Source organism: Jaculus jaculus, chromosome X (genome assembly GCF_020740685.1).
Source record: "Jaculus jaculus isolate mJacJac1 chromosome X, mJacJac1.mat.Y.cur, whole genome shotgun sequence".
In the NCBI taxonomy this organism is placed as follows: domain Eukaryota; kingdom Metazoa; phylum Chordata; class Mammalia; order Rodentia; family Dipodidae; genus Jaculus; species Jaculus jaculus.
The window spans coordinates 36,691,765-36,714,384 of record NC_059125.1 but is presented as its reverse complement, the minus strand read 5'-3'; the positions used below and the strand labels follow the sequence as shown (position 1 = coordinate 36,714,384).

General features: G+C 38.9%; 1 protein-coding gene across 1 annotated transcript; it reads right to left on the bottom strand.

Annotated features, from left to right (window-relative positions):
* Positions 1–20,423: 20,423 nt before the first annotated feature.
* On the bottom strand, positions 20,424–21,392 carry Mageb16 (MAGE family member B16). Its single transcript, XM_004672588.2, has one exon. It carries the CDS (start codon positions 21,390–21,392, stop codon positions 20,424–20,426), a length of 969 nt encoding a protein of 322 aa, XP_004672645.2.
* Positions 21,393–22,620: the final 1,228 nt, after the last annotated feature.

The window sequence follows — 22,620 nt, the reverse complement described above, 5'->3', positions numbered from 1 at the left end:
AGGATTTCTGTTGATTGGCTTTGATTGACTTCTGATCTTTTTTTTCAAACACAAATTGTTACTTTAATTTTTAACAATAAAATAGTAACAATAAAAAAGTAACTTAGCCATCAGCAGAGCAAAACAAGGACAAAACTAATGAATAGGCATAAATCAGGTCAAATGAGTCATCACCTTTAAGTAGGAAAAACTACCACTAGTCTAGGGGTTCTCGACCCTGTCTGCATATTAGAGAAATGGAGGAGAGAACTTGTGTGTAAAGTATCAATATGTAAGGCTCACTTCTGGAGAATTAAATGAAATGTCTTGAATGGGGTTCATGTAAAGACTTTTTAAAGTACTGTCAGTACTGAGAACTACAGGCCTAAAGTAGTAACAAAAATGCCCTCAAAGCAATTAAAGTCAATAAACTGATCGTACAATAAATTCTTTTCCTTTTATCTTGGAAGGGGGAGGCGTAGGCACCCCCTTCCCATTGTTTTGATTGCTTAAGCAGTTTAACAGATATCAAATATTGAAAGTTAAAATGCTTCCCAAATTGAAATTCTCGAGTTCAATTTACAAAGTTCTTTTAGAACAAGATCAGTTTTCAGAAAGTATCTCCCACGTGGTAATTTTGCATAGATATTCAAGTCACCTATTTGTTCAGCGGAGTTAGTAGTTGTACTAGAATTTTTTTTAAATTTTTTTTCACAATTTTTATTAACATTTTCCATGATTATAAAAAATACCCCATGGTAATACCCTCCCCCCCCATAGAAAAATTTTAATACTAGTTCTATAAAATGATATTCACTGTATATTCCACAAACATTTTATCAGTGATATAGATGTGACAGAGGGACTCGTTTGCTTCCTATCTATTTCTACAGGTGCCAGACTCCTTTCTGTAAGACTAGTGTATCGTCACAGTTATATCCCGAACAAAACCATCTTCACTAAAATATATGTACAGCGGCTGGAGAGATGGCTTAGCGGCTAAGGCACTTGCCTGGGAAGCCTACGGACCTGGGTTCGATTCTCGAGGTCCCATGTAAGCCAGATGCACATGGTGGCTCATGGGTCTGGAGTTCATTTGCAGTGGCTAGAGGGTCTGGAGTGCCCATTCTCACTCTCTTATCTGTCTCTCCCTCTCTCTAATAAATGAATAAATAAAAATAAAAAGTCTTAAAACCAAAAACAAAAATCTAAAGAAAGTATTTCACCTACAACTGTACCATATCCTTGACAAATCCCCACTGGGAGTTCCATAGTAATTACAGCTACTTATTGTCAAAATAGCTTTTCCTTTTTTTTGGGGGGGGGGTCTAGAAACAATGTCAAGTATGGAGAGTCACTTTTTCCTTAGGTCTCTGCAAATTCAGTACATTCTATTTCATCAGCTGCTTTTGCCAAGACCCCATGTCAATCTCAGCCACTCCATTCTTGTCCTGAATGTTGTCTTTGTCAGGCTGTCTTCATTCACTTATTGGATATCTGCCAGCACGATAGGTGGTAAAGGATTCCTCCAGTAGTACAAATGTATTATACTGCCAAAACTCTTCATTGTACTGGAGTACTTCGGACCTCAGGCTACCCACGGGGGCCCCTGCGCCCCGTCGTCGCCCCCACCCGTGGGCGGCCTGGCATCCGGAGCACCGCCTCCGGCCCTCGGGGCCATGGAGTCTCGCGGGGTCTGGACTGCTACTCTCAGGCTCTGATTCGCCTTCTGCGGTGCCGCCACCGCGCTTGCTGGGCGATGTTGCTGGCTGGGCCTTTCCATCTGCGTGGTCTTCACTTCCCGGGGCCACGCAGCCCCCAACCGCGGAGTCCAGAGCCACTGTGGCGGTGGCTTCTCCTCCCCGAAGTAGCAGAGCGGAAGCCGCTTCCAAGGCAAGTGGAGCAGTAGCAGCTTGGCCCAAGGCCTGGAGTTCTGCAGCCAGCAGCCGCCCAGCGCCAGGCGCGACTTCTGACCTTTTTTTGTTTAATAAAATATACTATCTTATACTAATCTCAAAATTGTAGCTCTTTATAGTGTTTATTAAAACCCCAAAACTTGTCAGTTAACTTATGGAAAGGACCATAGAAATTGATTAAGGTTTTTTTAATTTTATTTATTTATTTGAGAGAGTGAGAGAGGTAGACAGAAACACACACACACACACACACACACACACACACACACACACACACACACACACAGAGAGAGAGAGAGAGAGAGAATATGGACACACCAGGGCCTCCAGCCACCACTGCAAACAAACTCCAGACACATGTGCCACCTTGTGCATTTGTCTTACATGGGTCTTGGGCAATTGATCCGAGGTCCCTTGGCATCTCTCCAGCCCCTTGATTATGTCTTATATCCTCATTGATGCCTGTTTTCTCACTCTCTCCTGTTATTCTCATGTATTAGACTCAGAATTTATTATACATTGAGGGTTTTATTTTCCAATTTCCAAATCAGGATGCAAATGTTAGCTCCATAATCTTCAAATCACAGCCTTGGTAACTGTAAGAATCAATCTACAAATTCATTTTTAAGTGAGTACATAGTAATTTATATATATGACAATCAGACTTTGCTAATACCTTGAAAGTTATACTGCATTTCTGTTACTACTAGAAAAGACTATAGAAGCATCAATGGGAGGAAGAAGAAGTCATTTCTGCTGAAATACAAAAGTTAATTAAGGTAGGTCAGAAGTTTATATGCAATGATTATCTTGTTTCCTTCCACTTTAAATGATTTGTATACTCCTTGCATGAACTTGTGAGATCTTGTTATGTTCTATTTTAGACTGTATTCAGTCTGAAGAACACTCACTGCTTTCTTGTTATACAAGCTCTGCAAACCCTCCTAATCTCAAATCATTTACTGGACTTGCTACCTAAGTAGTCCTTTCATTTTATCTTCTGTTATGTCATAAACCATATGGCAAATACTAGAGGGGGAAAGGTCTAATTGGAGGGCAGGAAGAGATGGGGAATAGGAGGAGCTCCATGAGAGTAGAACACATTAGGAGTAGAAGAGGGACTACTAGAGGGAGGATGTTTTAAGTGGTAAAGGGAGCAGTTCAGTTAGATGGTGGGAGGAGAAAAGATGAATGGGGAGATGAATTAAAACTCAGGATGTGTATATTTCAAAAAATTACAAATAAGCCTGATGAGCTAATTATTTTTGAAAGTGAATTTAAATAGTACTACCCTATATGGATAAAGTTTCTCCCAGAAGCCATAAACTTGAAATGAAAATCCAAGTGTCAGGAATGGGCTACCGTCCTACAAATAGTTACACAGGGAGGATTGTAAGGCACTGAAAACAATACAGGCATTTGTCACTTCTATTGATTGATCTTAGTTGTCCATCAGAAGTACATGGTAATACCATATTTTGAAGGCACTACGTGATTTGGTCACCAAATATAGAGAAGTCAGGCTGGAACTAAGATGGAACCTTTCTCTTTGCTAACCAGCTGTTGTAATAGTGCTGGATGGTGCTGTACAGGTTCCTCAGGGAGAATTGTCATCAAAAATTTTAGGAAGCTGGGCATGGTGGCGCACACCTTTAATCCCAGCACTTGAGAGGCAGAGGAAGGTGGATAGTCATGAGTTTGAGGCCACCCTGAGACTGCATAGTGAATTCCAGGTCAGCCTGGACTAGAGCAAGACCCAACCTCAAAACAAACAAACAAACAAACAAACAAAAAAAAAAAACCTGTGGTCTCTGGGTGCTACAATACTTACCAGCCAGGTAACATATGATCATTGATATAATAGTGGATATCAGTAGTCAGGGTAATCATATACTCTCTGATAGATACAGCCCACTCCATAGGAGGGAAAGCATGTCTGGTACTGTACACATGGTCATGAGCTATGGTTAGGGTTGGGCATAGGCCTGAACAAGGAAGCTCAATGAACACAATGTTCTCATCAAAGTGCCCTCTAAATAATTATGTTCATACTCATAGATCATTACTACCATCTGCTTTGGTCAGAGACGCTCCTTTGTTCAGTGGGCATCAGTAATTACAGGGACTCATAACAGGTCAAAATGATAAGAAAAGTGATAATTTACTGATCAGCAATAAAAGGGGTATCTGCATCACCACATCCAAGTCTCTATGGAACATTGTAGAAGAGAATGTAAGATCCAGAGGATGGGGAGGAGTACTATGGAATGTTGTCTTCTGAACACAAGATGAACATTTCACTCTCAAATTCATCCCAGTTATGACTACTTGCACAAGACCTTCACAAAATTGAGCCTGTCAAAATTCTGTGATAACCCCACCCCTCCTTGAAGACTTAGAGACCAGTAATGGTAGATAGGGGAGAGAGGGCTATAAGTCCTACTCTTTTCTGAGTATCTTTGGGCAATTATTGGTCATTGGGGGAGGGAGACTCAATTTCTTCAGTGATGTAGCCACCCACAAGGAACCCAACCCATGTTTCTGTAAATAATCCTTCAGCCAAGATCCTGTGGTCACTCCTCATGAGAGTAATTGGGTCACCAAAAGTAAAAAAGATATGAAAGAAAGGCAAATGATTGGGAAGAGGGTAGGGATAAGCAGGAGTGACAGGGGAATAGAAGGTGATGGGTAGTGAATGTGATAAAAAGCACCATGTTGGGCTGGAGAGATGGCTTAGCAGTTAAGCACTTGCCTGTCAAGCCTAAGGACCCCGGTTTGAGGCTCGGCTCCCCAGGTCCCACGTTAGCCAGATGCACAAGGGGGCATACACATCTGGAGTTCGTTTGCAGCAGTTGGAGACCCTGGTGTGCCCATTCTCTCAGTCTGTGTTGCTTCACTCCATCTCTCTCTGCTTATAAATAAATATATATTTTTTTAAATTTTTATTTATTTATTTGAGAGTGACAGACACAGACAGAAAGACAGATAGAGGGAGAGAGAGAGAGAGAGAGAATGGGTGCTCCAGGGCTTCCAGCCTCTGCAAACAAACTCCAAACGCGTGCGCCCCCTTGTGCATCTGGCTAACGTGTGACCTGGGGAACTGAGCCTTGAACCAGGGTCCTTAGGCTTCACAGGCAAGCAGTTAACCGCTAAGCCATCTCTCCAGCCCCCGTTTATAAATAAATATATTTTTTAAATACCATGTTTACATGTAGGAAAATGTCATCCAGAAGCCCATTGTTGTAAATAATTAACTTATACTAGTAAATAAACAAAACTAAAATCAAACAGCTTATTCAAGTTCAGCAAGAGTTTAAATTATTAAATATGAGAATAAATAAATAAATATCTGTAAGACCATGTCAAAAATATATGTTGTTATGAACATTATTTATCTAACTAAAATGTTGTTCACAAGGACATGTAAAGACTTAACTATTTCTTCTTTTCAGAGGTCTGTTGTTCCTTTAGAGTCTTACAACTCAGGATTTAGGAATCATCATCTTAGATGATGAGCAGTAGTCAGTAATGTTATCATTCACTGTCTTAATGATATTGAGAACAAATGCTTTGTATAGATTTTCTTAGTCTTAGTATAAAGTAGCAACCCAAAATTAAAATGCACACTTAATGCATTTTTGTTTTCCTGTCATTGGACTTATACATAATGCGAGCATGTAGCTTTGAGTTATAGATAATGATATATAAGAATCTCTTTTGCTATAGATGGCACAGCAGTATCATCTTAGGTTTCTTCTTATTTATGTATTTTATTAGTATAGATTCATTATACATAAACATGATTTTCCTTGTGCTATCATCATGTGTATAATGTAATGACTTTGTGTTCATCCCTATTACTCTCTATTGTCTCTCCTCTTCCCACCCTCCCATTAATCCCCTTTTCTTTCTCTTCCTTTCTGAACTATTCTTCTACTAAAAGGAATTTTCAGCTGATCCCACTGAAGTATACTGTCTTTGAAAATAATGTTAGATCATCTCCTCATTTTTTAAGTTGTTGTGATTATTATTGTAGTCTATTTTATTACTAGTAACTATTTGATGACTTAGGTCAGCACTTAGACTCAAAGCTAATATGTTATAATCAATAAAATCGTATAAATAAATAATTATTCTCATCTTTGCCAAAAATAAAAAAGTGGTAAGATTTTGGGGATAATAGCAGAAATTTAGGAAACATATTGTGAACAAGGATTTTATAAAAGATAATTCCATTATGACAAAATGTTGATAGTCTATTTTGATAAATTAGAACGCCTGCATTATTATCTGTTTATTTAAAAAGAAAAAAAAAAACCTCTCTGACAGAATCACTTAATACTGGGAAATACAATGCATAACTACCTTTTTTTGTTCCTTTTAAAAGATCCTTAAACTAAAAGATAAAGTGGAAGTGGTGTATGAAAATACCTCATCTGTCTTTAGCTACTTCATGGCTATCTTCTAGGGAATTGTGGGATACACTTAAACGTTCTAATATCAGAATCATTGGAATACAAGAAGGAGAAGAATTTCAGACCAAAGGCATGAAGAACATATTTAACAAAATAATTGAAGAAAACTTACCCAGTCTCTTAAAAGAAAGGCCCATCAAGATACAAGAAGCAAACAGAACTCCAAACAGACTGGACCAAAGGAGAAACTCCCCAAGACATATTATCATTAAGACTCTAAACATTAACACCAAAGAGAAAATCCTAAAAGCAGCTAGGGAAAAACAGTACACAACTTTCAAAGGAAACCCCATCAGAATTATTTCAGACTTCTCCATGGAAACCCTGAAAGCTAGAAGGGCCTGGAATGAAACGCTCCAAACTAAGAAACTATGGCTTCGAACCCAAACTACTCTACCCGACAAAAGTCTCGCTCATAATAGATGGGGAAAGAAAAACTTTCCATGACAAAACTCAGCTTTACAATTATATGAACACAAAACCAAACCTACAGAAAGTATTCCAGGAAATTCTCCACAGAGAAGAAACAAATAACCAAACACAAATGCCTACAAGAAGCAGATCACAACAACCAAACCCAGAATAGACACAAAAAATTTCAAATTCCATGAAAACACCAACACACATAGACCACCACAACATGGCAGGGATCAAATCAAATCTCACAGTCATTACCCTAAATATTTATGGCCTTAATTCACCCATCAAGAGACACAAGGTAACAGAATGGATCAAAAAATTAGACCCCTCAATCTGCTGCCTTCAAGAAACCCACCTTGCCACTAAAGACAAACCTCCTCAGGGTGAAAGGGTGGAAAACAATATTCCAAGCAAATGGGAATAAGAAACAAGCAGGTGTAGCTATATTAATATCAGATAAAATAGACTTCGAATCAAAAACAATCAAAAAAGACAAAAAAGGCTACTTCCTACTTATCAAGGGAACGATCCATCAAGAGGATATTACAATCATAAATCTGTATGCACCAAACACAGGGGCACCACAGTTCATAAAACAAAACCTACTTGACAATAAAACAGAAATAACCACCAACACCATCATAGCTGGGGACTTCAACACACCATTATCAGTAATAGATCATCCAAACAGAAACTCAATAGGGAAGTAAGAGAGCTCAACAAAACCACAGGACACTTAGACCTAATGGACATCTACAGAACTTTCCATCCCAAACCCACAGACTACACATTCTTCTCAGCAGCCCATGGAACATTCTCTAAAATAGACCATATACTGGGTCACAAAGACTGCCTCCACATATTTAGGAAAATCAACATAATTCCCTGCATGATATCAGATCACAATGCTATATTGCTAGAAATCAACAACAAAAGACCCACCAAGAATCCCAACGGCACCTGAAAACTGAACAGCACACTCTTAAACAATAAATGGATAGTGGATAAAAAAAAAAAAAAGAAATTGCAAAATTCCTGGAATTGAATGACAATGAGAATACATCATACCAAAACTTATGGGACACAATGAAGGCAGTCCTCAGGGGAAAATTCATAGCATTCAATGCCTTCATAAAAAAGACAGAAAGATCCCAAATCAATAGCCTAACCATCCACTTAAAGGCACTGGAAAAACAAGAAATATCCAACCCAAAGAGCTCAAGAAGGAAAGAAATAACTAAAATCAGAGCAGAAATTAATGAATTGGAAACCAAGGAACAATTAAGGCAATTGACAAAATAAGGAGCTGGTTCTTTGAAAAAAATAAACAAGATTGACATACCTCTGGCCAATTTGATCAAGCAAAAAAAGGAGAGGCTCCAAATTCACAAAATTCAAAATGAAAAAGGATAGATCACAACAGATATAAGTGAAATTGGGAGAATCATCAGCACTTATTTCAAAAACCTCTACTGCACAAAACTGGAAAATGTGGAGGAGATGGATAAATTCCTGGACACAAACCATCTATCAAAGCTAAACTCAGAGGAGATTAATCTCCTCAATGAACCCATCACACTCATGGAGATTGAAAAAGTAATTAAAAAAAAAAACCTCCCCAAAAAGAAGAGTCCAGGACCAGATGGATTCTCAGCCGAATTTTTTCCAACCTTCATGGAAGAACTCAAACCAATCTTCCTAAAACTGTGCCACACAATTGAAGAACAGGGAAAACTACCCAACTCCTTCTATGAAGCTAGTATCACCCTAATCTCAAAACCAGGCAGAGATGCCACAAGAAAAGAAAACTACCACCCCATTTCCCTAATGAACATAGATGCAAAGATCCTGAACAAAATACTCACAAACCAAATCCAACAACACATCAAAAGCATTATCCACCTTTACCAAGTGGGATTTATCCCAGGAACACAAGGGTGGTTCAACATATGAAAATCTGTCAATGTAATACACCACATAAACAAGCTTGAACATAAAAGCCACATGATCATTTCGATAGATGCAGAAAAGACCTTTGACAAGATACAACATCACTTCATGATCAAAACATTGGAGAGAATTGGCATGGCCGGTTCACATCTTAACATAATAAAGGCAATAAAGGCAAAAAGAAATCTCCAAAGGCCCAAATAATACTTAATGGAGAGAGCCTGGAGGAATTCCCATTAAGATCAGGAACAAGGGCTGGAGAGATGGCTTAGCGGTTAAGCACTTGCCTGTGAAGCCTAAGGACCCCGGTTCGAGGCTCGGTTCCCCAGGTCCCACGTTAGCCAGATGCACAAGGGGGCACACGCGTCTGGAGTTCGTTTGCAGAGGCTGGAAGCCCTGGCGTGCCCATTCTCTCTCTCCCTCTATCTGTCTTTCTCTCTGTGTCTGTCACTCTCAAATAAATAAATAAATAAAATTATTAAAAAAAAAAAGATCAGGAACAAGACAGGGATGTCCTCTCTCACCTCTGCTTTTCAATATAGTTCTGGAAGTCCTAGCTCAAGCAATAAGACAGGAGAAGGAAATAAAAGGGATACATTTTGAAAAGGAAGAAGATAAGTTAGCTGTATTCACTGATGACATGATTGTATATGTAAGAGACCTAAGAGACTCTATCCCAAAACTCCTGAAAGTGATTAACTCCTATAGCAAAGTAGCAGGATACAAAATTGATGCACAAAAATCGGTAGCATTTCTGTATGCAAATAACAAAGATACAGAAAAAGAAATAAGGGACATAGTCCCATTTTCAATAGCAAAAACAAAAAAAAATAAAATAAAATACCTTGGAATAACGTTAACAAAGGACATAAAAGATCTATACAATGAAAATATAAAAACACTCAAAAAAGAAATTGAGGAGTACTTGAGAAGATGGAAAGACCTCCAATGCTCTTAGATAGGCAGAATTAACTTTGTGAAGATGACAATCCTACCAAATATATAGATTTAATGCAATATATAGATTTAATGCAATTAAAATCCCTACAGTGTTCTTCACAGAGATAGAAAAAATGATCTCAAATTTCATATGGAAAAGCAGAAGGCTTTGCATATCCAAACATATCCTCAGCAAAAGAAATAACTCTGGTGGCATCACCATACCTGATCTAAAGCTATACTACAAAGCAATAGTAATAAAAACAGCATGGTACTGGCATAAAAACAGGTGTATAGACCAATGGAATAGACGTGCGGACCCAGATTTTGGGTCAAGCAACTATAGCTACTTGATATTCGACAAAGGCCCGAACAATATAGGCTGGAAAAAAGATAGCATCTTTAACAAATGGTGCCGGACAAACTGGATAACCACATGCAGGAAACTGAAACTTGATCCATGCATTTTACCATGCACTGCACTCAAATACAAATATATCAAAGACCTCAAAATAAGACCAGAAACTCATATACTACTGGCAGAAAATTTAGGAAGTACTTTCCATGATATAGGAATGGAAAAAAAAACTTCCTGAACAAAACCCCAGTGGCTCACGATCTTAAACAGTCACTCAACCAATGGGATCATATGAAGCTAAAGAGTTTCTTTACAGACAAGCATATAATAAGCAAAGCCAATTGATTACCCAGAGAATGGGATAAAATATTTGTGGGTTATCCAACTGATAGAGGCCAAATCTCTAGAATCTACAAAGAACTCAAAAATCTAAACAATAAGAAGACAAACACCCCACTCACAAAATGGGGCAAAGAGCTGAACAGGCAGTTCACAGAGGAAGAAATACAAATGGCAAACACACATTTAAGAAAATGTTAATCATCCTTAATCAGCAGAGAAATGCAAATTAAAACAACTATGAGATTCCACCTTATCCCAAAAAGGATAGAAAACATCAAAAAATCAAATGAAAATAAATGCTTGCAAAGATGTGGAAAAGAAGGAACACACATTCACTGTTGGTAGTAATGTAGGATGATATGACCACTTTGGAAAGCAATATGGAGACTCCTGAAAAAGCTGACTATAGAGATACCAACAGACCCACTTATACCCTTACTGAGCATCTACCCTAAAACCTTCAAATCATAGGCCAGAGAGATTTGCTCAACCATGTTTGTAGCAGTTCAGTTCGTAATAGCTGAAACCTGGAATCAACCCAGATGTCCATCATTAGAATGAATAACTAAAATGTGGTATATCTACACAATGGAATTCTATACAGCAGTAAGAAAAAATGACACAATGAAATTTGAGGAAAAATGGTTGAAGCTGGAACAGATCATTCTCAGTGATCTTACCCAATCACAGAAAAAAAATTGACACATAGTCTCACTCATCTATAACACCTAACCTGAATCTACCTTACATACCCAGCAAGCACCTCATGGATTAGACACTAGGATGGATGGGGAGGAAGGGGAGGGCGTTGAAGGGGTGGGAAACACTAATCTGGATGCAAATGGCAATGGTACCATAAAATTCTACCTCCTAAAATGCAGACCAAATGGCTGAACCTTCACTAGACCCTTACAGGTAACACCTGAACCACAAGACACTGGAGAGGGTAGGATCAAGTCTAACCTAAATCTTCTACATCTGCCCTCCCTTCCTCTCCCCCTCCCGCATCTCTCTCTATCCTCTCTAACTCTTGTATATTAGTTTTTTTTTCCCTCATTTTCTTAGTGGGCACTGACCTGTAACCCCCACTACCAGCATGGGGCTGTCATACACAATGAGCTTTTGATCAGAGAAACCTACAAGGTTTCCTAAAAGAATGATAGACTTCTGTCAGAATTCTTGATGACCCAACAAAGGTCATTGGTAAGAACATATTGCTGAAGACTCCATACACAGCTGACATGTAAAATGGAATGGCATGGCTAGAAGCCAGGAGAGAGTCAGTCCCCAGATAGTCAGCATGTCTAGTGTCAGAAGGTGCTACATGGGTGACTGGGGTAATGACCAATATCTGTCCAAGTAACTCATGGTCTAACCTACTTAGCAACAAATAACTTGGTGTGATGCCCACACAAGTGCAATAGTGGCACACAGCCATGGTGGGGTACCAACTGCTCTTGATTTGGCTAACTGATCCCCTCAGTGGTACAGGACCCATAGCTGGAGCTTGGAAACAAGTCAGAACCATATCCAAACATAAGCCCACTCTCCAATATCAAGCTACCATCAATCATGGGGTACAAGAGGGCCTACACCTATTAAACTCTCTATTAAAAAAGTAAGTGTTATCTCAATTTCCCGGGTGCTAACTTACTCTCTGTTGGAGTATCTGCTTCTCTTTTTGGGATATATGCTTATCCTAAAGAGAGAGCAGCCCCATCATACCTCAAGAGGGGCCAGACTGAAGCTAAGGACAATTGGCGAAACAAGCAAGGGTTATATTTTCCTGATGATCTGGATACCAGCACAAAGGGGAAGGTGACCAACACAGAGAAAAATTAACTCCTACCAAATCAGAGAGCCAGAGCCTCAGAGGCCCCCAACACCTCATCACTGAAGCAGACCAAAAATGAACCCAACATGGCTCAGGGAAATTTTGCGGAAGAGGGGGCGGAAAGAATGTCAGAGTCCCATGTTGGGTCATGTTATGCAGAGACATTTATTGTACCAATAACTGTGGGCTAACTCCACAATGGATGACCCATTTATATCAACAAGGAGGGGCCATTGGGAGGGGGTAGGTCATGGATGAGCCTAAACAATGGTACCAAACTGTCTGTATTTGCTGATAAGTAAACTAATAAATTAAATTTTAAAAAAAGAGAAAGAATTTGTGCATAAGTACTCAGCTAAGTTTGAGAATACTGCTATACCCAGAAGCCATGAGTATTTAAAAGAAAATCTCAGTGCTGTGGATAGGACTCATGCTCCAGTGAGTTGCTAGTTAGTGAGACCCGTGAGTTCCCACAAACAACATTAGCTATTCACAATGCTTTTGGCTACTCTGGTTGTTTGAATTATATGTCTCCCATAAACCCACATGTTCTCAATGCTGGGGCCTCAGCTAGTGGAAATTTGGGAATTGGAACCTCCTGGAAAAGGTGTGTTGTTGTGGTAAACTTACCGGTATTATACCCAGTTTTCCTTTTGCCAGTGTTTTTCACACTCTCCTGCTGCTGTTGTTCACCTTATGTTGGCCAGGAGGTGATGTCTACTCTCTGCTCATGCCACATTTTCCCCTGCCATCATGGAGCTTCTCCTTAATTCTGAAAGCCAAAACAAATCCTTTCCCTTCACAAGCTGATTTTTTCTGGTGCTTTGTGCCAGCAATGATGAGCTGACTACAACAGATACCTACCAGAACTAGATGGTGGTGTGACCCTATTGCTGAAGACACTACATGATTTTGTTGGAAGAGATGGAGGAAATCAATGCAGGAAGTGAGCTGGAAACTTCTTCCCTACTCTGCTAGCAGGATGGCTTCTGGTTGAGAAAAGGAATCTAAGTTTTAACCAGCAATGGATCCTGTGAACAACACAACTTATCAGCCAGTCAAGATATACCCACTGGAGAATAGCAAATCAGACTGGGGGTTAACCCACTGATTTCTGATTAGATTTGAGACTAGATTCATGGGAGGCCATTCACACCTATTACAGAAAACCAAGTCAAAAGCTTATGTCTTGAGAAGTCAAAGGCCCTAGTGAGGAAACCACCACTCTTCTTTGGCTAAATTTTATGTTATCTCTCTCAAATTGTCTTCTAAATGCTTATGTTAATATTCATAGATTAAAAAATAGACTAGTGATTAACAGTTTTGGTTAAAGAAGCTTATATTTGCAGATGATGGTAACAACAGTAGAGACCTGAGACTTGTCAAAGTGATGAGGAGCAGTAACAGTAGGGTGTTCTTTCATGCCAATCAGAGCTTATGGAACATATCAGAAGAGGTAGCAGAAAGACTATTAGTATTTCTCTCACCACTGGCCAGCGAAGCTTCTCTTTGGAGATGCTGAAGAAAGTCAAAACTCATCACAATGTTGTAAATACGTTATTAAGAATTCAGCACTAAATGAGGCATCTTTATTGTGCCATTCACAGCATAGGGATCATCATGGAATAAGGAACAGAAGTAAAGCAAGAGCCAAAGGACAAGGAGTCTTTTGGACATGAAGTGATTGGTGCAATCATGATCTGGTATTATATGTAGGTCACTACCTCCATAAGACTTGCACAATATTGGGCACATCACATTTTGACATAGATGATGGAAAAGGGAAAATTAAAGAAGATATCAAAATATGTGTCAGGCACTGCCTGGCACAGGCTGGAGCCTTCAGAAGAGGGGCCTGAGCTTCTAGGCATGGCTAAGGACCCCCAGGCTACAGAAGGCCACTCGATCTCCAAGCCCAGCACACCTGAAATTAGATTCTTCCCATAGCCCTGTAACATTTGGTCACTTGCCTAGGAAAGTCCTTATCAACCTTCACATAGCCCATCCTCCTGAGGCCCTAGATCACCTGATCCCCCTGGCATTGCCTACGTGCTAGAATGAATGTCTCCATATGCTAATAAGGCATCAGAAATGAACTTGGTATGTCCAATCACTTTAGGACACGTCTCCCCGCCCTCAGATGTTTATAAACCCATTTCACTGACAATAAATGGAGAGAGCTGCTTGACTTTCTCCCAGAAGTGTTTCTCTCATCACACCTTCACCCATCCCCAGTTGCCTGGGTGCCTTTGGGAAGAACTGTGGCTGGCCCCTGGAGCAAGAACCCAGGAACCCACAGCTGGTGCCTGAACAGGGATATTATGAGATGGACAGGGAAGGTGAATGCTCTCCTAGACAGACTGGGAGACATCGGCCCAAGCGGCCTTGCCTCTACGTTTTTGAGGGCTGGCAGGTTTCTCTTTTCCCTCCTTTATTCAGACATGATGAACTGGCAACTGACATCTCTTGGTGGATGGAGGCCACTCTTCAGTATTGACTGAAGGCCAGCCATCCTATGCCTGGATACCGACAGCCCATTGGGTTTTGGAAAAAATCTCTATCAATTTTTCTCCAACACAAAAATATGGTAGCACATCGACCTCTTAAGAGCCTGTAGGGCAGGTCACCGGCCTCTTAAACTTGTGGTCAGGCTCATTCTTGGATCTTTGGGAAATCCCTCATTTGCTAATCAGCCCTCAGGAACATTTCCTTCTGGTCCTGGCATTTCTAATCTTTCTCTGTTGTGAGTAACATTGCTTCCTGCCAAAAGAAATCTCAGATTCATGGAATAAGAGCTCTTCTGGAAGTTAGGGGAATTAAACTCTCCCAGAGGGAGGCCAGCTCCTTTTGGGAAAATGTCCTCCAGCTCATCCCCTGGATTCCTGGACATCCACATGGCTCAGATATGTAGACTTGCATAGTTTATCTGGCTAGGAAACAAAAAGTTCAGGAAGGAAATTTCCCCTCCCTTTAAGCAGCAAAATGGCAGCCAGCTTTGCAAGCACTCCAAAGCAGCTTGAGTCAGAGTCTGGTGGCAGATACACAATGGTGCCTTGGCCTGAAAAGGTGCCATGTCTCCGCCTGCTCTCCCAGACGCCCCCTAGTGGGACCTCTCCTTCTTCAGCGGCCTCCCAGTGGTCCTTGGAGGTACCCTCTTTTCCTAATGGTCCCAGGGCCCCTTCCTTTCTGTCCCTTCAGGTAGCCAGACTTGGACTCCAGCAGTTATCTCGGCCAGTCTTGGCCATTCCCTCCACGTGTACTACACCGGAATCCAGGTGAGTGCCCTGGAGTAGGACGGGGTAGAAGCCAGGCAAGGCTGATCTAAGATGTATGCAAGCCCCACCCAGCTGCTGCAGCACACCAAAAAGCGGCAAGAAAGAAAAAAAAAGGTCACGTTTAACTAAAGCCTATGGTAAACTGAAGTTTGACATAAAGAATGTCATACTTTATTACATGATATCATAAATATAATTACTGAGTTTATGTTCTAGGTCAATTTCAACTTACATAGAGGATTATTAAAAACAACAGATTTCTCTCTGAAGTGGTAACTTATAATTTGTCAGGTATTTTAACATTAACAAAAGAAAGATTTTAATGTCCTGTTACTTAAAAGGAGGAGGCAACTGACTTGACTTCTAGTCCAGCCTACCTCAAAATAGCAACAAAATTTGTCTTAGTTACTCCTAGTAAAATCACTTCCAAGTGTGTTATTGGTATTAATGACAAAAATTGTCTTTAGACTACTTGCTTGTCAGTCAGTAATAGGATTAATCAATTTGGTGTAGTTTTTCTTAATAGTGTTTAAGAAAGATGTTTAATAATGGGGTGAGATGATTTGATTGTAGGAACTGAGAAGGAATTTTTCAATGTTGGGACATAGAATACACGTTAAAAAAGAGTGGTACTTAGATCGGAATGTTAAAGTATGTAGATAAAGATGTGCATATGTAGGAAAGAATTTTCAGGCTAAACCTAAATGCCATGCCTAAAATTAGAGATTTTTCAGCTGGTTACAAACTCTTAAGGAAAAAACTAATTTTCTGGCTAAAATATGTTGGGATAGCTTGCATAAGCTTTATGAAATTTAAGTCATGGGTAAAACTTAAAATTGTTTTATGCTAATAAAAATTTATGTGGTACATAAAATCAATAGCTATCAACTTTAAACCAAAATCATTGGTTGTCAAATAATGCTTTTCTTTCATAGAGACTTATCAAGGGTTGTGTTAATATTTAGCTACCTGTTTTGGCTCAGAAAATACCAGATTCTGCTCTATTGTATGTAAAGTAGCCATCTCATTTCTGGCATTTTAAGTCAAGTGCTTATAACAAAATTAACTCTTAAGACATATTCCCTACTTTAGGGCACAGCCTCATGCTCAAATAATGGTCCTTATCTGAAAAAATAATATTCAAGCTCTGTGGTTCTATTTCCAATGTTCTCCGGGTAATTGGTACCAACACAGGTATCTGAACTAATCAAAGATGTTTTCAAACACAGGTGCTAAGATTTTATATTGTCTTATTTGTCCTTTTCTGACAATTTCTATGGTAAATTATTTTGTTTATAAATTAATTGGTATTGTTTTAAAGACTGGTAATGGGTTCTGCCTATATTTATAAATGTTAGATATTTAAAGTGTGGGATGTGCCTACTTCCTATGTCTCAGATATATGGCTTATGCTGCCACAGTAAAACAAAAAGTTTAAAGATTGGACAAAATGATTTTAGAAGCCCTTGTGCCATTCTTTAACTAAGTCTATTTCAGTAATCAAATGTGCTTTATATGTACATACATCCAGGTTGGTGTAACTTCCTTTCTAAATGTGTTAATTACCTACGTAGAAGTCAAAGCCAACTGGAGTCATCAGAGCAAAAGGGGCTGATATTTTTGCCTGTGCTCCTAGGTCACGAGGCCACTGGAGATTATGGGATATTTCTACACTGGCCCCCTGGTGAGTCACCTATCTTCCTGAGCAGAGAGAATACGGAGACCAAACAAAATTTGTGCACAGTCTGAAACAAGAGATTCACAATCGAGGAGCAATAAGTCTTCCTGACTTCTCAAAGAAGGGAAAGCTACTTGGCCAGCGTGGCCCTGACTCATCCTGACAGACAGAAAACACCAGTAAGCTATAGGGCTACTCCTGGGTCCCTAAAGTCTCTTTGGAGAGCCATTAGTGACCTCCAAAATTAATCCTTAATTAATTGTTGGCTCTCTATGTGGTGTTAAACACTGAGAGAGAAATGTATAACCAAAGATAAAAAAAAAAACCTTAAATATATGAATGGCCTATTAAGTAATACAACAAAAGCTTTTCAAGAGGGGAAACAAACAAGATCTTAGCACATCTTTTCCCCATAGTTTTAATTCTATAATAATAATAAACTATAGATGTCAAAAGTGTTATTTTCAAATCTAGGATATATTAATAAGTTCTGAGACCAAAAATATGTTTATGCAGCCTTTAATGGCACCCAATAGCTCCCTATTGTCAAGGTTAAATGTTATGTATATGTTTCTGATAACTCTGCTAATATCTCATCTGTTTTACAAGCCACTTCGAATACTACTGTGCCATTTAATGAACAGTTCCAGAAGAAAATCTCAGCCAGCTCATTCTCAGATGGTCCTGAGACAATACAAGCCTGTCTACCTGAATTCCCTTGACCTCTAAAAGGACCAGTTTGCTGTGTGCTCACTTCTCATTAACTCCTTACTTTTATTCTTCCTCAATATTCTCTTCAAAGACTATCTTCCTACACTCTGGGGTCCATTAAAATAGTTCCCCTCTCTGGGAGAGACTCTATAACTACAACAGGTCCCCACTTCATGTCCCATTCAGCAGGAAATAGTAAGTGGTCTGATGTCTTCGTACCAGTCCCCTAAAAGCAGTTAGAGTGTCTTCTCATGAGGAGGAGAAATAGAGGGGGATAGAATTAGGGTGAATGACCCCTGAAAGTAAAAATGACAAGAAAATTTTCTTATCTCTTGTCCATTTCCAAAGAACAGTTTTTCCATGTGTGCTCTGTTTCCTGGCTCTGTAAAGGACAGGCCATGCCCTCTTTGATGCCTGAGGGTCATGGTAAGTTCCAGTGTGGCCTATGTAATATAGTAATAATTTTATTCTGAAAGAATAAAATATGAGGAAGAAACTTGGAGATTATATGAGAAAAAGTGAGAGATTATGCTTGAAGTTGGGTCTAGTTTACTTGAGTATGTAATTTTTCTTTAGACAGAGTACATCATTTTATTTAATCAAATTTTCATAACATATTGCCTTTTCTTAAGGCCTTATCTGGCTCTTGGAAAGGTGTATTTTTATATCCAAAGGTAATAATAAGATCCCAGAACCTTTTTGAATAGTATCTCCATAAACCATGGGATTTGCTTCCCCTTTTCATGAAGGGAGGATAAGGCAATTGATATTTGCCCCTGTAATAATCAGATAATCAGAGTAAATGAAGTCTCTCCATTCCTTATCTAGTGTAATAATGATTTCTCAGTCTGTAAATAAAATGTTCAATGTGGCTTTTGTCACATCATCACACAAGTAGGATCAGAGTATGAAAACAATGTGATCATAATTTTCACTTTAAATGAGTGATAATCTGGAGCATACTAGGTAATAATTCAGGATGAAATGAATAAATATGCTTATAACAAGTGCAATAGTGGGTTTGTCTCTAATATGATAGATATATATGCATAACTAAACAACCCTTAATAGCATCTGTATAATTCATTGACTATAACGAAAAGTCTTTGTCAAATTGGATTTAATATAAGGTATACCCAAATACCACTAAGCAAATAAACCCTATTTTTTCCCTAACTGGTTATATATATATTTTAATAATAAGGATGTGCATTTCTTTTTCAGTGATGTAATTCCTAAAAATTTTTACATGAATCAGCTCCTCACCTCCATCCAAATCAATTGAATATTCAGTAGTTCTAGTTTGCTTTAAAACTATGAACATTTTTTGGAGTATATATCATAAATTACACTAAATATTACCTATCCTAAATATCTCATAAATCGAGTACTTTCTGGCTTTCCTAACCCGGGGCAATGGGTGCCAATGCAGTGGCTTCCCAATAGCTCCTCTCAAGAAAATATCACAGTTCTCTCTCAAAACCTTCCTGAGACTATTTTCAACATGAAAGTGTATGAGCTACATTCAACCACATAGGGATAAGAGCAGATGACCTTCCATTACTTCCCCACATGAAGATTGGGCTGCAAAAAACATAATTCTGAGATAAATTATCAGAAAGAATTCACACTCTGGATTTTGGGGTCTAACTGGACACAGCATGTGCAAGTTTGTTCCATGATCATTGCACATCAATTTTATCCATCCTAAATTTAACTTTAGCACTTTCTAAAGGAGTTCAGCTTACCACAGCCATATTTTTTTTTGTCTCAGGACATTTATATTTGACAATCTCATAAGGATCCATTCATCTGTTAACTTTATGCTTCACTTGTCCTTTATATACTAAAAGATACCCTCTGATCATCAATATAAAGTCAGATCTAAGATAATCTACAATTTTAAGGCCAAGAGTAAACATTAATTATTCCAGTATCCTAGGACAATTCAAATGATTATTATGAAGCAGGATATGTTTAAATAAACTTTAGGCAATCAAAAATCACAGTGAACATGAGGTAAAGTCTCTTGAAATTTATTAATTTACAACCCTAAGAAAATTCTTGTGTAAAGAATTTAATTTTATTAATAAATGAAAGGTTATAAAGAAAAAAATAATAATTAGACCAGAGTTATTTTTGAAATTTAAAGCTTAGCAGAACTATATTATATTACTCTGGATAATTGTATAGATGATTTCACATTAGTTTTATAGTAAGGAAAACTCTTAATGTAAATACATGAATAGCCTTAAATAGAAATTTTGAAGTTAAATGAAATGATATAGGTGAATAATAGTGTAGTTATACAAATAACAAAGAATTAAAATAAAGTTGCATGATTTATATAGAAAATAGGACTACATAGAAGATATATTCTGCCTTCCTTTCACATCAATCAAGTCCCTACATTCTTTCTACACTAACATCTCTGGGCAAAAAGTACATGAACAATTTATCTCTGATGGCATTAGGTATAGGGAAATCTGCTGATTATGTCACTGGTACTTTCTGTGCTATAGGACTAGACCTTTCTCTATTTAAAATTAAGGCGTGTTTTCTCTCTCTTCTAGCAGGGCTTCTTCATACTGTGAAGGAAAAGCACTGGGGACTGTTCCATGAAGCTTGGCCACAAGCTCTAGGACTTTCATCTTACTGGTTTCGGCACAAGCTCTTGGACCCCACACATACTCATATTGCACAGGATCAGTGTTGGGCACCTGCCGGCATTCCAGGTACTGTTCTGCCACAAACTCTTTGGTGATGAGCTCCCTGGGATCCCCAAATATGAAGTCATTCATCTCAGAGTAGATTCCCATTAGATTCAAGGCTTCCCACATCTCCTCTTCAGTGGCACGATTGCCCTTCATGTATATCACACCCAGAATAAGTATCAAGAGACCAGTCTTGGGAAAGCTATATTCATCATTCTGCATCCCATCATAAGTGAGGCCTAATTTGATGAAGAACCCATAGCAGTGGTTGATGGAATCCACTTCCTTCACCTCGAGGCCAAAGAGCATCTCCATACGCTCAGTGGCTTGCCTGAAGATATCGTGGAAGTGTTCCTCATCTTCTGTAATAACAATCTTCAATATATCTTCCTTTCTCATCATATCTTTCATTTGATACTTATGCAGCATGTAATTCACCAAAAAGTTTACTTTCTTTTTCAGAGAATCTACAGGTATAGTCTCAGAATCTGATGCATCTGGCGAATGGGTTGTATTATCCTCATCTTCTTGGCTACTGGAGTATTCAGAAGACGTGCTTGAGCTTGATGATGTATCTTCACTGTAACTACAAGAGGAAGAGGAACTCGGAAGACCTTCAGAAGCGTTGGGCTTTTGAACCTCAGGGTCCTCATTCAGGTTGCAAGGCATCACAGGATGGGAGGAGGGAAAGGTTTCCTCCACATCCCTGGAGGCTTGTTCAACTTCTACACTTTGGGGCTCCTTGAAGGTTTGAAGGCTTACATCATGTGTGCCCTGTGGATTCTCCTGATGCTGAGACATGACAGCATTAGTGACTGGGAATATATTGGCATGCAGATAGAAAGCAGCAATGAAGAATCTCTGTCTGAGGAATAAAGGGAAGGTATGAGTGTAGTATTCTGATAGATGTCATTTCCAATGAATTTCTGAAAATCATGTCATAGTGGTTCTCATATGTTCTCTTATGCTAATTTACATGCTCCCCCCCAAAGCTAGAAATAAGAAATAGGAATCCTTCTGAATGCACAGACAAGCCAGCATGAGAATTATCAGGGTTCGAAATAAATAAACCGTTTTTATTTTACTCTGTCACCTCTACTTTATTTTCTAAGTGAAAGAATTTACCCATAATGGCCCTTTTTCTGTGCAGTAATACAAAGCTGGTCCCATTAGACCAAAATCACATGTTTAAAGAAACTGCAGAGTAACTGGGAGGCCCTTCCATATGTAAAATTCAAAGGGATGCAACAGACCTTATATTCACTATGAGTTTTATATGGTATGATGAGCCCTTTAATTCTTATCCAGAAGCCTTACTTTGAAATCACACTGGAAGTTTATTGCTAAATTTATGTTTACCTTTTTCAGAAGAAGATCACTACCTTCCTGAAACTCTATTACATGGAGTAAACCATTGAGATTTAGGCCCTCTGTTCCAAATTCTCTGAAGAAATAACTACAATATCAGGGAGGTTATTTTTCTATCACTCCTCGACCCAAATGTATGAACTATTCATTGGTCAATTTTCACTTTGACTAGTTAGAGGCATTGAAATGCATAGTATTCATCTAATTTCCCCTCTAGTTTCTCAATCACTATAGCAGGACAGTATTCTGCTCATATCCCTCTGTCCTGGCGTGAATATTCCCATCAGCTTTAATTAAGGCCCTTCTTTAACCAGTGGAATTTTCTGGAATATGACTTCCTATCCTCAGATCCAAATTTAATTTCAAGGTAGGGTCTCACTCTAGCTCAAGCTGACCTGGAATTCATTATGTAGTCTCAGGGTGGCCTCCAACTCACAGCAATCCTCCTACCTCTGCTTCCCAAGTACAGGGATTAAAGGCATGTGCAACCATGCCCAGCCAGACCAAAATCTTTATTGCTCTTTGTTCAATCAGCAGGAAGCAATTATATACTTCAGGCTGACAGTGATGCCGGAGCTTCATCTGGCTAAAAGAGAGACAGAGTAGGGTCATGTTTAACCCAGGTGTTCTGAGATGCTTAGATCTATGGGCTCTCAGATGA